At 50.1% G+C, this 16,585-nt stretch overlaps 2 protein-coding genes and 1 long non-coding RNA gene across 3 annotated transcripts in view; 1 reads left to right on the top strand and 2 right to left on the bottom strand.

Moving 5' to 3' along the window:
* Positions 1–16,585, bottom strand: part of LOC133211831 (carboxyl-terminal PDZ ligand of neuronal nitric oxide synthase protein-like) — a 111,543-nt gene that overhangs the window by 623 nt on the left and 94,335 nt on the right. The gene's annotated exons all lie outside the window — the stretch shown is intronic.
* On the top strand, positions 1,743–13,639 carry LOC133211824 (uncharacterized). Its single transcript, XR_009725294.1, has 3 exons — positions 1,743–2,057; positions 8,458–8,566; positions 13,518–13,639. It is a non-coding gene; the product is annotated as an uncharacterized LOC133211824 (long non-coding RNA).
* Positions 3,853–16,567, bottom strand: MRRF (mitochondrial ribosome recycling factor). The gene is made up of 7 exons (XM_061352495.1): positions 16,500–16,567; positions 15,525–15,724; positions 14,927–15,082; positions 13,583–13,701; positions 11,528–11,619; positions 5,653–5,812; positions 3,853–4,159 (listed from the first exon to the last, which is right to left on the bottom strand). Exons 2-7 carry the CDS (start codon positions 15,697–15,699, stop codon positions 4,082–4,084), a joined length of 780 nt encoding a protein of 259 aa, XP_061208479.1. The 5' UTR covers positions 15,700–15,724; positions 16,500–16,567; the 3' UTR covers positions 3,853–4,081.

The raw sequence follows: 16,585 nt of genomic DNA, 5'->3' as shown, positions 1-16,585 counted from the left end.
TAGCACAAAAATTGCTCTTTTAAGGGTAAGGGCCTTGCTTCCAAAGTAACCGCTGACAGTTTTCCTCTGACTTCCCTACCAAGAAGTCCTTTATGTTTAATTATAGTTTGTTTAAATTAGCCCTGATTGTTCACTTGCAGTGTTAGCTTAAATACATTCTGAACATGCGGCTCCCCCGTGCCCTGCCCGTGCGGTGTGAGGAGGGCAGCCTCCAGCCCTGGCAGGTGTCCCTGCCACAGGGATGATGCTTGGGGCCACCCAGAAGGAGATGGGGGTCTGGTGGCGTCCAAACTCCGCATCCCTCATTGAGATGCTCACACCAGAGCAGGAGCCAGGGATGGTGGTACCCACCATAGGGTACCACAGCCGCCAAACCCAGCTCTGCAGCAGGCTCTGGTGGTGGGCATCTCCTCGCTGTGATGGTCTCCAAGACCCCACCAGTGGCTCCTGTGCAGCAGGATCCCTGTTCCATCACCACCTGCACCCCATGGACACCGTCCCCACTGCTCCCATCCCCACGCTGCCGCTGCCGGCACTGCCCAGCCTCTCGCTCAGCATTGGTGCCACTCCTGGCCTTTGTCCACAGCCAGACACTGAGCAAAACAAAAGCACATTCCCCGGCAGCTGAAGGTGCCATTTTTACGGCTGGGCTGAAGGAGGAAGTATTTTTTGATCTCTTAAAAATCCTGAATATTATCTGACAGTTTATCTTGTTTCTCCGCATCCGTGCCTTTGCCGCAACGCCAGCTCATTTACATGTGTATTGCGCCTGCCTCCACGGGTGCTGAGGTCAATTGAAACTCAAGAAAAGAGGAGAAATTTATGCAAAACTGTTGATTGCATTTGTATGTAATGAAATCATCCAATATTCATCTGACTATAGACTCTAATCTGAAAGGAGAAGTGAAGGACATAAGAGTCACTGGAAAGCAATAATGAGCTTCTGTAGTGATTAAAAAAGCACTTGAGCTTTCTGAAAATCCAGCCAGAAATCGTGTCTAATCAACACGGAATATAGGAGGCAGAGATTACATTGATACATTTTGCAAAGCTCACTGTTGAAAATGTATGCGAGCTGTAAACTCTGACATGCCATCCATGGTCTGTTTTATACAAATCCGGGCGGCACACAATCAGCGCCCGGGCTCGTCCCTGGCACAAAGCAATCTTGGTGTCTCTGCTCGATGACTCACAAGGAGCGCAATCACATCTATTTTGAAGAGTGATGTTGGTTTTTAACTATGTCGAGAGCTTCCAGCTTCCTTGGAGTTTTTCCTTCCTTTTGCCTCCATGTTTCCACATGGCCGCTGGGCTCGGTTTGGGAGGTGGCAGGAGGCTGATCCCCATCCGCCCCGGTCCCTGCCACCACCCCCTTGGTGCATCTGCCCTGGGTCAGCTGCTCGGAACAAACCCAAGTGTCCTGGTGGAGCTGAGTGCGATGCTTGGGCAGCCCTGGGAAGGATGCGGGTCTCTGCTTGGGATGCGATGAGTGGGGATGTGCACAGGGGTACCGCTTGTGAAGGGATGCGATCCCCTTGGGGACCACCAACCCATGAGGCCATGGCAGGACTTGCCATGTAGGACCTGCTGGTGCCCCAATCTGCATGTGCTGATGGAAAAGTGTTCCTGGTGAGCACAGCAGTGTGCGGAGAACCCAGGGCACAGCTCTGTAGGGTCTGGCCATGGCCCTCTGCCCTGCCCTGCACCATGCAGAGACATTTACTGCTGAGGCCAAAGCAGCATCACTGACATCAAATCCATGTTACAGCCAGCCCAACCATTTTCTGGCCCACAGTCCCTTTCCCTCCTGGGCTATTCAGCACAGCTGGAACTCCTTCCCACCCGCCAACAGCATCAGCTGCAGCTTCTTATCAGCTCTGGGTGTGATCCAGGCTGGAATCAAGTGAGAGGTTCCTGCTGATGCTGATGGAGGAAGTGTTTGGAGCAGGCAGGCCTCATGCTGCAGCTCTCAGTGTGGAGCAGCAGGTGATCTGTGCAGCAAAGGGAATGTGGGACCTGTCCAGAGCCCCCCTGTGTGCCAGCCGGCTGCAGTCACAGTGAGTGTCTGTCTGCTCTTCTCCTGGGGGGGGTTACAGTGACCATGGCAGGCAGGGGGTGGTCTCCTGGGCCCATGTGCTGCATGTACCCCGCTGTGTGCTGTGGGTGCTGCTGCAGTCCTCTGTGTATGGAAGATGCTGGTCCTGTGGTTCAAGGTCCCACAGTGAGCAGGATGGGCTGTGGTCACACAGCTCTGCAGGCTCATGTGCTGCTTGTGCTGCATTGCTGGATTGGGGTGAGAGCAGCATCTGCAGGCACTGGGGCTGCTCCTGGTTGATGCAGAGTGTAGGGGTGAGGATGCAGGTGAATGGACTCCCCAGCCCTCCTCTACCATGCAGTGGTTGGCTGCAGCCACTTGGAGAACAGGTCTCTGCCTTTCTTCACATTTAAAAGCTATTTTTGCACCTTGTTTTGCCTTTGTGTGACCAGCACCAGGTCCCCTCCTGGTACATCCCAAAAGCATAGGGCATGGCTGCACTAAGGATGGGCAGCTCCATCCCCAGCTCAGTGCTGGTGCCATCTTAGTGCTTGGTTTTAATTTATGTGAGGTGGAGTAAAGGGTAAGGAGTAGCAGTGAATACTTAGGAAATTCATCTGCGCAGTGACTCTGCAGCTCTGCTGCCTGCATCCACCATCCCATCCCTCCATCATTCCATTGCCATCACCTCAAACCCTTAAGAGAGTGGGAAGAGGCTGGAGCAGCCCCATGGGCAGCACCAGCAGCAGCTTCTCCACCTGCCCTGGCTTAGAGGAACACCCAGCTCAGCAGCTGCTGCTCCAGGGCAGGTACCAGGAAACCCTTCGGGCCCAGGCTGGATGCTGAGGCTGCAGGAACAGCACAAAAAGCCTGGTTGATAAATGTCAAAAGGAATCCGGATTTGGGCTGAAAGCAATTTGCCGAGCCATGCAAGCGCCCTGGGCTCACCATTTGCCTGCCTTCATTTATCATGGTGAGCACTTTGGCCAAAATACACAAAGGAGAGAAATTGTTGATGTGTGGGGCCCTCGCAGAGCAAATCCTTCATCCTCCTCCCCCTCCCCGCTGCACACAAACTAAGGGTTTGGGAGTTGTTTATTTAAGGACTGCAGAGCACTCAGTGCTCTTTGAACCCGAATGCCTTGGGAGCAGGGCTATGGGGCTGGCCACCACCTTCCCTCCTCTCCATAAGGTGCTGTTTGCTGCTGCTGGCGAGGACCTGCTGGTTGTGAGCTGAGATGCACGATGTGCTCGGAGACCTGCTCTGCTTCTACCTCTTCCACCCCCTTAAATGTGGTACTAGTGGCTGGCACGGGGGGTCCGTAACTGGTCAGGGATGGCAGACGCTGCTTTTGGCAAGTTCTTGTGTTGGTTTTTGGTGTTCTTGGTCTTGGTAACACTGACAGCACTGGTTTCAGTTCTCTATCCACAAAGCCATGGGGAATGCAAAGCCTGTCTCCCCCACCCACTCTGCACCAGTTGGTGCCAAGCTCCTCATGCCTGCCCAGTAGCCAGGCTGCAGACGACTGCTGGCCACTGCAATAGGCAAACACATCTTTTAGGATGCATGAACCCAAGGGGCCAAACCAGCCAGGAACTGCCTCTTCCAAGGCTGCTCCTCCACACCTCATTTTAACTCTATTTTAAGCAAAAAAACCAAATGCCAAGGTTCACAACAGGAGAGCACAGGCTCCTCCTGCAGTGGTCCTGGCTTCTGAGAGGTGCTGGGACTCAAATGGGCTGGTGCACACGGTGAGCAGGCACCTGCTCCTCCTGTGCCCTGCTCCCATGTGCCAGCCCTTTCCAGCAGTCTCCACTCTTCCTCCCTGTTGTTTTATTTTAACCTTAGTTCACCCAATTCTGTTGCCACCGGGATGAAGAACAGTGAGGAGAGATCCCCCCTCCCTGCAGTATAACACAAGGTGGAGGGACCCCAGCACAGAGCTGCTCTGGAGGTCTGGCCCATTGCTCTGGGCAAGGATGGTCACTGGGGTTCATGGCAGTCCGGCCTCACTCGAGGGGGGAGTGTGTCCATCTGGATGGTGCTCATCCAAGCAGCTCCTTGGTCTTTGCTGCCAGCAGCTTGTCCATCTCCGCTACAGCGCTGTCTGCCATTTGCTGGATCTGTGGCAACATGGTACAAGTCAGAGTTGTGGCTAGGTGGGAGTTTAAAGGGAAAGGAGGGAAGGGATCGCCTCCTCAGACAAAGCCTAAAGTCCTAGTAAAACCCAAATAGTGCTGGGGCAATAACTGGCTCTTAGTGGGGGCTCCTACCAGCCCTCAGTGATTCCGTGCCAGTGCTGCATCTGTACAATGAGAACAGGGACTGGTCAAAGGCTTTGAAAAGAGACACACACCAACTCCTGCCTGGGCTTCACAAGTGACTTGGTCCTTGTTTAACAGAGGGACTCTGGGGAAGGCAGAGTGAGAGACCTGCTGGTGCTGGCACCGGAGAAGAGAGGGTTTTTACCTTGTCACCTCCTGCAAGCTCTCCGCTGCTAGAACCAACCAGGTAACAGCAGGAGCGCAGCCCCAGTACGAGCTATGAATTCACACATCAAGTAACTGATCTGTTTATTTCTCATGAAAATAAACGAAATGGTGATTGTTGAACACTGCCCAGGAAGCAGGACTCTGGAAACACAGGATGGATGTGGCAGGATGGAAATGGGACCAAAATGGGCATGTGCTTATTTGGGCGAGTGCAGGTAAGGGCTGGAGCACACCGGGGGGGGGGGTATGCACTAGTTCTCAGGACTGATTAGGATGCAGTCTCACATGATGATGACCTTTCCTCACACTGAAAAATTTGGGTACAAGCAAAAACTAGACTCGAGCTGATACCTCCCCAAAAGCAGAAACCATCTGTCCGCTCTGGGAGAGCGGCTTCCCAACAGGATTCGGTTACAATAGCATGGCCATTTTTCCTGCTTGCACAAACGCTCTGTATATCAATGTTTATTTTTGTGAGCACACAGAGAACTGTCCCAAAGCATTTGCAATGTATCTAACTTTAGCTGTTAATAAACAAACAGCTAAAAAGTAATGGCCTGCCTTCAGAGGCATCAATTCAGCAAAACACTTAGGCTTGTGCCTGAGTTTATGCCCAAGTAATTGACTTCAGTGACATCTGCTCTTAGGGAATTAGGCATGCGCTTAAGTATTTTCCTGAATTGGAGCCAAAAACTCCTAACAGAGATAATCTCGCTAGCCTTTTCATTAATAACAAACTGGAGCAATGTTCATTAACACCAGCTGTTTTGCAGTGGCCAGGCCCTGTGTAAATGGTGGTAAAGCTATGGATGTCGGTCGTTTTGCTCCCCGAGTTCAGCTGCTTTGAGCAACAACCCCTGTAAGTCTGAAAGCTTTGGGGGCACAGTTTTTCCCCTTGTGTCAGTTTACAGTGGTTCATATCATAAATCTGGCTTTGAGATTGAAGCCCCAAATCTCATAAAGAAAAAGCAAATGCAACAGCCATTGCTGACTCAAAATACCCGGCCCTGGGCCACCCATTCCCCAGCTGGGCTCTCAGTGCTGGAGATCTGTCAGCAAAGGGCTGGCACCAACACACTGAGCTGTGAGGCATCATGATGTGGCAGAAGAAAAGAACACATTACCTGTTTTTCCAGCAGCCAGATGGTATCTTCAGACACTTTGCTCTTGCTCTTCTTTATCTGGTTGATGCTTTTGCTTCGCACTTTTCTCAGGGCCTCTTTGGACTTGTTGGTGGACTGCTTGGCAAGCTTGGCCAGGCTCTCCCTGTGCTCTCTGGTTACCCTAGCAGCAAGGAGGGGGGAAAAGAACACCAAAAGGAAAAACAGTGTCATGTGTGGCACAGCCAGATTCGTTTTCTGCAGCAGACTTCGGGTAAATGCAGTGATCGTCTCTGCCGCAGCACAGGGACACCTAAGAGCTGCCTGTGTTATCATAGAGCTCTGTATTGCAGAGGGATTTAACAGCTCTGGGCATGTTTTTACCCTGCTTGGGTCCACCTGAGCCACCTCTGCACAGCATCACCAAGGCAGCACACCCCAGTGAAGCAAGTCTTGAGCCTAGCATGGAAAGTTCCCAGCACAGCCCTAAGCTGATGGACTTGGACTGGATCTTACTTGGTTTACAGTTGTCACTGCAGTGCTTGAAATTTATGCTGAAATGTTCAGAGTTTCCTTTTTTCTGCTGCCAAAGCATCTGTGGGAAAGAGGGGAAAATCCAGCTCCAGACCTGAGAGATGGAGCTGAAAAGCATAATCCTGCAAAGCTGGGAGGAAACCTCTGTCCCTTCCTGAAACTCTTGGTATTGTCTCCCTGCAGCCAAAGAGCTTGAATTATGTATCTGGAAGCTACAGAGCTTATGTTTCACTCAGCCTTAGTCCAGCTCATCATAACCAGGCTTTTCCACCAAGACAATGCTTTGACAAGAGGATGATGCTACACATGGCTAGCCACAGGTAATTCAGCCCAGGAGAACTTCAGCTCCACCTTCCCCCTAACATGGGGCCAGTTACTGCTGTGGTGCCTCAATAACACCCTCAGACTCCCCTCCCAAACCAAGGTGATGAGGGAGCCTGGCCATCTGAATAAGGCACAGGGGATGGCTGGGGGGTCACCTCAGCTCTGGTAATGCTCCAGCTCACCGGTGTTGACATCAACTGCTAGTGCTTAACAGTAATAATCAATATCATGGCTATTGGAGCTCCTGGAACCCGGTGTTGACATCAACTGCTAGTGCTTAACAGTAATAATCAATATCATGGCTATTGGAGCTCCTGGAACCCCTTGGGTATGGAACCCCTTGAGTATGGAACCCCTCGGGTACGGGACCCCTGTGCTCCCCCTGAGGCTGGTGAGCAGGAGAGCGCCCGTCTGCTCGCAGCAGCTATTGCAAAATAAACATCTCACAGGAGTATTTAGAGAGCGGCTGCAGCAGCCCCGGGTCACCAAAACACTGAGGCTGAGGCTCTTCCTGCACGGGGCTCAGGAAGCACGGGGTGAGGGCTCTGCGAGCAGCAGCAGCTCTGCCCATGCATGGGGGTGTGTTACAGGGCACAGTGGGACCCTCAGCCCTTCCCAAGCTCGTGCTGAGCCCGGCGAGTGATGCACACGCCGATACCTTCCCAGGTTGCTCGCAGCAGATGTCTGCAGAGGCGCTGGCCTCGTGCCAGTTTATCTTCATTTCATGGTGCAAGAGGGAATAGGCTTCCCAGAAGTGATGAGTAATAACGGGGATTTGGAATCACTGGGAAAGCTGACAGACAGAGCAGCGACCCAGCCCTGGCATCCATGGCTTTGCCTTGCAGGCACCCTGTCCTCCCCCAGGGGCACCCCAGCGCATCCTACTCCCTGCTCCATGAGGAGATGGGCAGTGGATTTCACTCGTGGTAAGAGCTTCCGGTCAGTGCAGGCTCCAAGCTGGACCAAACACCCAATTAAAGTGAGTGGGGTTACTTGTGGTTTCCTCTGGCTCCCAACATCGATGCCTTTAGGGTTTCTCGTGTTCAATCTCCCCAGCCAGAGGTCCCGCAGCGCATGCGGAACCAGCAAAGCCGGCTCACAAACAGGGGTCTGGGTGAGGTCAGGTTCTCAGGCAGCTTTGTAGGGGGGTAGGGAGTCAATCCTGGCTGCTAAACTTGGGAGGAGGGAGCTGGAATTCCCATCTCCTGCTGGGTGGCGAGGCAAGCTGGGCTGCAGCAGGGCTGGGGAGACCCAGCTTGCCGACAGCTATTCGCCTCCCTGCTCCCGCTCGGCTACTCCGAGTTGTGCCGGGGGTATCACTCGCCTGCTTGGGGCTGCAGAGCCTTTAAGGAAATGTTTTTGTTTATGCAGCGCTGCCAGATTTCCTATGCTTCTTGGCACGGGGTCACAGCTTTCATGCCTCCTTGTCTGTCTTTATTAACACCAATTTCTTTTTATCACTGCGCAGTGCCGTGGAGTTTCTCAGCGGGTTTTATGTTCCAGCCAGACTGTGTGTAAATTCTCAGCAATGCTACCAACAATGCCAGAAACGGACACTTTTTCAAGCAGATGCTGTTTCTGGTTAAGGAATCCATCAACACGAGCCAGGCCCATGGTTTCTAAGGACAGTTGTTCAATCCTGCCCCCAGATCTGGGACTTTTAAGCTGTTCTTAGATATGTTTTCTTTTCTGTCTAGTAACCATTGTCCCTACCCCCTCTTTAAAGCCGACAAAAGCATAAAGTGAAGCTGGGGAAGGGTGCCAGAAGTGGGGAACAGGGAGAAGGTCCCTGTCTGTTGATCCTTCTGCTCTCCCCTGCTGTGCAAGGAGCAGTGGGCTCAAATCCTGCCATTCCCTCAGGGATAATCCTGCCCTTGCCAGGATCAGGATGGAGGCTGGTTCCTGACACACCAGGGGGTTCAGAAATGCACACAACCCCTTGGGTAACATCTCTTTTTCTGCTTTCCCCAGTGACCAGTGGTCTAAGCACTGCAACCCCCAGATGCTCCTCTCATACAGCAGAAGCAGACCCACAGCGAGCACAACACAGGTCACGTCTCCAATGCAAGACGCTTCTGCGGTAAGAGTAATTTCTGTATCTCAAATGCTAGGAATTTCCTGTGAAGAGAGGGATCAGTTAAAGGAAAGTAGGCTTAACTAAATACTCTGCATGCATAATTGCAGATAAACATAGGGTGCAACGTATATTGCTCAACAAAAAGCATGCAAGAGGCTTCTGATGATGAGCGATCCAGAGCAACGCAGCGCAGAAACAGCTTTGGGCTCTTTCAAAGGAGAGGGTTTCTTGGAGTCCTTTCTCCCTGTCGTAGGTATCTTTGCATATTTCTTAAAGGGCAAAGGGAAAAGAAAAAAGCTCACAATGAGTCATTAAACTTTCAGAAGAGTCATCTGGCTTTCAGTAAAGCATGTGTAAAAATATGACTGATTTACAAACAATATCCAGTGTAACACAATGGGTCCAAAAAAGATGAATCTAAAAATGAGGCACCACCATAAAAGACACAAGGTCAGGTCAAATTCGGCCAAGAGAGCAACCAGTACGAATGTTCCCATGGCTGCTTTTCTTTCTCTTCTTTCTGTTTTTTTTCTTCCCCTTTTAAAACCCTCAGAGAATACTTTTTACACAAATAAATATTGCCTGTGCGGTGCTAGCAACGCAAACAGGAGAATGCCTTGGGGAGCAGAGGGGGTCCGAGCAGGCAGCAGAAGTAAACACCAGCGGAACGAGTGTATTTTTCCTGCTACAACTGCAATGCAAAAGCTAAACTCCCAGAATAAATACTGGAAAGTAAACTCCATCTTAAAATACTCAGCTGAAAGAGGCGCAAGCACTGAAGCTGGATCTGCATAAGGCACAATGACACGTGTCCAGCTGATAGAGCAGACTGAAAAGTGTGTTTATAACAGGTCAGCTTTGATTTTACTTTTACTGTGCTTCCCCTCATGAAAGAACAGACTTCTGCAGAAACAACCTTATCTCTATTGCTTCTTCTTTTCTGATCTGCTTGCTCATTTTTTCACACCTGCCATCATTTGGGCAATCTCTCTGCATCTGTCTTGTATATTTTGTAAAGAAGGGTTGGGAAAATTAAAAACTTAGATAATTTAAGACAGTCATTCAGGGATACAGCATTAAAGAGAAGCCTCTAATAGAATTTGACTATTTCCACCCTCCCTGTGCATTAGAAGGTTTTAAGGTTGAAAAGGTCTTTTGGTAAGTGGTTGAAACTCTGAAAGACCCAGTGATGGTACTAAAGAGCAAACAGGATGGCAGAGGCAAATCTGCAGGGCACATCTCCCAGGCTATAAAGCTATTTAACTTAGGGCTCACTGGGCTGCCAACCAGCCAGGGAGAAAGGGGCGAGGACCTGCACCCGTTACACACCAGAGGAACAGGGGAGCACACCAGGCACATCCTCCCTGGAGAGAGAAGACTCATTTTAGCTCTGCAGCACCGCGCAAGGTAGTGACAGATTTGTTTAAAACACCAGTATCTTTTTAAAGATTGGGATTTTCAGTTTTGGAGTTTCCTCCCCTGCAATTCCTATTCAAGGATGACCCAAGTGCCCATTAACAATCAAACCACTGTGCAGCAACCCGGGAGCCTCAGCAATTATGAAGATAATGGTGCCCTCCTCCTCCTCCTCCTCCTCTCCCGAGGAATGGGGGAAGGGCAGGGAGCACGGGGAAAAGAAAATCAGCAAATAGAATGATAATGTCATTCCCTCTCACCGACAGCAACGGAAAGCTGCAATTAGACTTCTCTGATCAAAATGCTAGGGGAAAAAAAACATTCCATAGAATTTTAAAAGTAGATGTAAAGCACGAGGAATACTTGGCTCATCCGGACTGAGAAGTCACCTGCTTGTAAAACACAGCGCACGTGCAAGGGGTTTGCACGCACAGGCAGTGTAGGGAGCTGTCTTGACCCTTTGTGGGTCCAGCAGTGTAACCCCAGGGTGTGAGACCATGTACACCCACCCGTGGCATTTAGATGGCTGCAGGGTTTAAGCAGGCACAGGAACCCATGGATTACCCTTGCACCACCCAATCCTGCCCTGTGTCTCACACGCTCTGTCTATGCAGGCCAGTTGTGCGGCAGTAGGAGCATCGCTGCTGGGAGGTCCAGCCTGGTCCCAGGAACCAAACACACGTGTGCAGTGGGAGAGCACTCGGTGAGCTCCCAGAAGGTACCTCTCTAGTATGGTGAGGTACCTCATGTGAAAGGAATCCTGTTCACAGGGGGAGCCCCCAGCATGCTGCAGCCCAAAGCACACTAAGCAGGAATCATCAGGATTGCTTCAAAAGCACTCTCTTGATCCAAACTGAAGCACTGATGCAGTAGCACCTCCTGCTTAGTCCAAGGGCTGGGACACTCCTGCGATGGGTAAGGGAAGCGATGCGCAAACCTCAGCCAGGAGCAGCCTGCATTTCTAGCATCTCTATTCCAAACCTTCCACACAGCCATCAGCTACACAATGTGTATTACATGAGAAGAGGGACCAGATTCCTTAGTTGAAGCTATAAATTTCCTCCTCCTTTCTTTCATCACCACATTTTAGTGTTTTCTGCAGCAAGGTGCTACTCACCCCTAACACTGCTGGTTCACACCAGTGCTGCTGCTACTCTATGCTGGTGCAATTCAAGGAATTTACAGCAGGGCAGCAAAGAATCAGCCCCTGACTTAAAGCAATACAGCTTCAAAAGCCTTTGGCTGTCTCTTGGAAAGTGCTTCAGCCAGCTAGGACCAAGTCTCCTCTGCAGGGGGAAGATAAAGAACAATAAGACCAACCATCAGATGCCAAAATGTGATGACTTAGAGCTCAGACACTTGGAAGAGCTTCCTCCAGCCATTTTTTAGGGGCTCAGACTCCTTTCTGAACCTGAAATACAGCTTCTTGGAAAGCAGCTGCATCATGACATTACAACAATCACGTATGCTTCCCTTCTGAAGGGCACTCACTGCAACCCACTGTGTTATCTTGCACGATGATGAACTTGGGCAGCCATCAATACTCACTTAGGAACTGGGACCCGGATTACTGTGCCATCCACTTCTGGGTTCAGGTTCATGCCGCTCTCCCTTATAGCCTTCGTAGCTGCAGCTGTGCTCTGTAAAACAGATCAAAAGGTAAAGGGAATTAGGAAATAATCACTCCCATATGCCAGAACTCTGTCAATAGTTGGCAATCCATCTCCATGGAACATGGAAACATTTACTTCTGTTACCAGTAAGATCAGGAAGTTACATTGGTGCGGAGAGCTTTGATCAAACCGAATGGGAAACTACGGCTGCGCTCGGTATCGGGGTAGGGGGGCACAAAGGGGGGAAGAGGGGAAGGGAAGCAACAACAAAAGAAAACTGTTTGGCTTCTTTGAAACTATTTGAATGGTTTGAGGCAACGCAGAGTGAAACCGCAATAAAATCCCAAGACATCGCCTGACTGTGGCGAAGGAGATGAAAGATTCTGAGCGTTCAGAAATTCCAGTTGAATGTTTCCCACTAGGAATCACACAGCAACTTAACCACTTCAGCACTACAGCCTGACCGCATCCTATCAGGCCAGTAGCAGTTGGAGGAGAAATAGTGCCTGTGCCCAGCTCTAATGTTTATCTCACAGGGATTAACTTCTCCAAACTCTACCATCACTGGCTGACTCCTCTGCTCTGCTCAAAACAGGGGGTGCTGCAATGGGGTAGCTGCAAAGTGATTAAGAGGCTTCCTTCCCCATCCCAGGGCCCTGGTGTACCTTTACAGAGTGACAGGCTGAATGGTTAAATCAGAGCTTTGCCAGGAGGAGCGCTCTGCCAGGTTGCCTCGTTCTTGACACTGTCAATAACAACAGAGTGAGTCTGTATTCATGTGGTATTTCCTACAAGGCACACTGCTATTTCTGATACTCCTTCCCATCATTCACTTTAGCTCCAAGCTGCTGCAGGAGACCGTATGTAGGGTTATTATGTATTTATCAGTTCAGCTTTTGTCAACTGAGGCACAAAGTTAAGCCTGGCTTATCTGCTTAGGTCTCCGATGCGTGCCATCACTGAATGGAATGAATGCTAGTGTTCTGTAAGACCTAACTGCTGTCCTATAGAACACAACAAGGGCAGAGAAAATGTAACCAAGATGACCTCAGCACATTAGGAATGTAAATGTGTTATTCTATGGACAGTGCTTGCTCTGTAGGAAGGAAATGCTCAGTAAAAGCTGTGTTGTTTAACATGCAGATTGGAGGAGACAGAGGAAGGGGAAAATACTGCAATATTGCTCCATCAACTTGCAGCCCATGAAATAAATATCCAGGCTTAAAAAACAGTCTTGTTTGGTTTTATAACTCCCAGGCAAACAGAATTTGGCCCTGAAAGTCCTTTTCTGTGATTATTTTCTTTTCCAGACTCTTCAGGCATTTTTATTTGCTTTTCAATGCCATGAAGTACTGACAATATGCTGTAAATAATGACATCAAGTAAATTATCTGTAATGGTTTTAAAGAGTTCAATCTATCCACGGAACAGTTATGGTATAAACTAACTGCATTGAGAGGAGTAGTTCTAGCTCTAGTTCCAATGAAAAATTGTCCTTTGGCTTAGACAGCCAACGCAGGCAATGCTATACAGTGGACTATTTAATGTCTCACATGCCCATTTCTCAGCCTGAACTCCTGCTTGGACATGGGCTATAGTCATGGAGTGACTTCCCTGGCTCTCTCAGCTCTGGCACTCCAAGGGACCTCGGTGCACTCGCTGATGAGGAGCCTCCCTTCTTCAAAGCCATTATACATGCTGGATGCACTTTAAGAAACACTTAGGCATCAAGTGCTTTACACTGACCTCCTCTGAGACTTTGCTGACTTAATTAATTGGGGAAAGCCTTTGGAAAATAAATAGAGATAAGCTTTGGCAAAGCTCCAGACCTGGAGCGGGATGAATAGCTGACCTTGTGCTCTTACTGCTCCTATCTGCAGGGTTGCCCAGCACTGCTTGTGTGAGTCTCTGCAGGGGATGCTCAGCATCAACCTGTTTGTTCCCGTGGCAATGATCTCCCCTTGCAATGCCTTTGGCAATGTGTCCTTACCTCTGGAAAACTGGCCATGTTCACTACAATGAGCTGCGGGGACTTCAGGGAGATCTGGCCCAGCTGGTTCAGCGGAAACTTCCCATCTTTTGTCACCACGATGATGTGATCAAGGGCCCCTCAAAAGAAGCAAACACAGGGGGGTTTCAGTGTGATACAGCAAAGCTGAAGGAAAACGTGTGCGCTGTGTCCCACTTCCCTTGTGCTATGCAAAATAGAGACGTTATGAAGGGAAAAGAACCCATGTTTATTCAGACCTCAGATGCTGCTTGCGTTCCCGCATCCCCGGTGGTATTTGCAACCTAAATATTTCAACGCCGCTGTAAAGCACAAAAACATGAAAACAAAACTCGTGTTTGTTTTTGTTACTAAACAGGAAAACTAAGCAGGATTGTTAGGAATTAAAAGGAAACTGTTATTTTTTAATCCCTAAAGCTTAAAGAAAATCAAACTGTTGTTATACAAATCAAGAATATTGTCTTTAATGTAGCCGTGTTCTCTTCAACCCCTCACTTTTTCCCCCCTCCAAGTCCCAGGAGGAGGTGTTGTACATGGCCTAATTTAAAGTATTCGGTTTCTCCCTGAGCTACTCTTAATCTGCTCTCTAGTTTCTGCTGCAAAATGTTAACAGGCCAAAAGGCACAGGGGACAAGAGGTACTTTATCAATGCAATTAAAAAACATACCTATGGTTAAAATAAATAGTTAAGAGCCTGAGCTATGCTTTCCAACTCCATTAAAGACTGATGTTCCCCTGCCAGAGCTGGGGTGGTGAATGATTCAAGCTTGCTCATTGTTTAATGTTAAGTTTTATCCTTGAAACTTGATACTACTAACAAATAGTTCAGAGTGTTATAGTAACTGTAGCTTAGTCAAATATATTCACGTTTCTTCCTAAAACACAAACTTCATTAAATGAACAAGGCTTGTGAAGGTCACTAAACACAAAGATGCACAGCAAAAAGAAGTTTGTATATGCCAGACACCAGCCTCATGGCAGTTTCCAAAAGGCTAATTTAATGGCAATTGGATTTTTCCTGCCCTACTGCACCATTAGCTGACAACCTGCTTCTTCATCACATCTGCAAACGGTTCAGTTAGACACTTTTGACATCTCCCACTTAGAAAAGCTATTTCCAGGAAGCTATTAACAAAAATGGATTCTTCCTGGTCAAGCTCAGGGTGAAGAAAGCCTTTAGCTGGGGGAGATCAAGGTTGGAGTAATTGGGTGCCCAGTGAATAACCCAATAAAAAGAAAACAGATTTGGAAAAAATCAGTTCTCCGTTGCTAGAAAAGGTACCCGTCTTTACAGGCAATAGAGCATCATGCAAGGAGGTTACCAACCTGGTGAGGTTCTAACACTGATATTTCTGCTTAAGTCTTCTTTCAGAGCTTCTACCACCGCCTGCATGTCTTCACTGGTTTCCTCCAAATTGATAATATCCTCAACTAGGGCAGCACTGATGTTCACTTTGGCTTGACTCTGCCCTTTACCTTTAGCTGCAGATTATACAAAAAAATAAGTTTATTTCTGACAACAGTTCAGTTGCATTTTGAAGCAGAAAGAAAGTACTAACCAACCCCCCTGTTAGATTCAAAATTGAGTCCAAGATATACCAAAACAACCACATTTTTTAATGAGTAAATAGCCCGGCACTTAAGCACAAAATGTATCTGTTGGTTACACTGTGTGCACTGACTCCAGCCTGGACTGTGATGATTGATACCCACTGCCCCAGCACAGCAGTGGCAGCTCCGTGTGCTGCTGCAGCTCTCCCAAGGGAAGGGCCAACATTTCCCATGCAACACCATGAGGTAAACCAGCTCCTCCAGAGCTGCGTTCTGCCTAAGTCAGATCAATACTTGTACATGAGATAAAGGGGACAGGAAAGGAAATTCCACCAACATAATGAGGGGCTGCAAACAGTAGGAAACCCATTACCTTTCTTGGTAGCTAGCTGTCTGTTCAGCAGCACCTGATGGACACACTGCCTGCAGCCATCCAGGAGCAAGGATGGGCAGCCCGTGGGAGCCTGTGGCAGCCCCCGTCTCACTGCGAATGAGGAGCGATAAAGCAGGGAAGGCAGACGCCAGAAGCATCTTAGTGCCATGGCCATCGTCTACAGCATCTCTCTAACCCACCTGGAAAAGAGAAGAGGCAGGTGGTCCAAGTGCTAAGAAATGGATTCAGGTCTCAGTTGTACCTGTCAGTGTGAGGTGGGAGTTGAGCCCTATGGGTGTTCTGCAGTGACCAGTGGGCAAATCCAGTGGAAGGGGCTGCATGGGAATGCACCTGCACACCCATCCAGAAGGGCCTGTGGCACAGGCTCTGTTAAGCAGGAACAGCTCATCAGGAGAGCTGGTATCCACACATCAGCTGAACACAACCGTTAATTTCTGTCACTTGTGGCCTGAGGCCCCAAACCCCCCTGAGCTCCCCCAGCTTTACTCCAGCGCAGTGGTTCGGAGCTGCAGAAACAAACGTTAAACTCACACAAGGCCACAATGGTTGCGGGAGCCAGGGCACCACCACTGCTGGCTGCGGGAGGGACCGGCCCTTCCCCGCTCTCCGCCGCTCCGAGGCCGGCCCCGAGAGCAACCGCTGCGCCTCGTCCCCCAGACCCACTCACGGTGGTGCCTGCCCTGGTGCACGTGTGAGCAGGCTCCGCCCACCGCGATGCCCCGCCCACCGCGATGCCCCGCCTCTTTATAAGGTCCCGCCCCTCGCCTGGCCCCGCCCCCTCTGCGTCCCTCTCTTCAGGGGGCACCGACCCCGCCCCGCCTGCGCGCTCCCCGGTGCCCCGCGGACACCGGCCCGGGCCCCGCCCCTCCCGCCGTGCACCGGGGCCGGGGAGCGGGACCGGCGGAGGGCACGGGACAGGAAGGGGGTTGGGTGGCCGCCCGCAGCCTCGCTCACCGTCGCGCAGCCCCGTGCGTTTCACCAACGTCATCGGTGCGCGTCGCGTCGGTACGTCACAAGTCCTCGCCAAGGGCGGGGCGAGG

Source organism: Neopsephotus bourkii, unplaced genomic scaffold (genome assembly GCF_033783945.1).
Source record: "Neopsephotus bourkii isolate Nb327-2 ecotype Australia unplaced genomic scaffold, CSIRO-AGI_Nbou_v1 NB_659, whole genome shotgun sequence".
Taxonomy (NCBI): Eukaryota; Metazoa; Chordata; class Aves; order Psittaciformes; family Psittacidae; genus Neopsephotus; species Neopsephotus bourkii.
The sequence above is the reverse complement of the archived record's forward strand: the minus strand, read 5'-3'. Positions and strand labels throughout refer to the sequence as shown.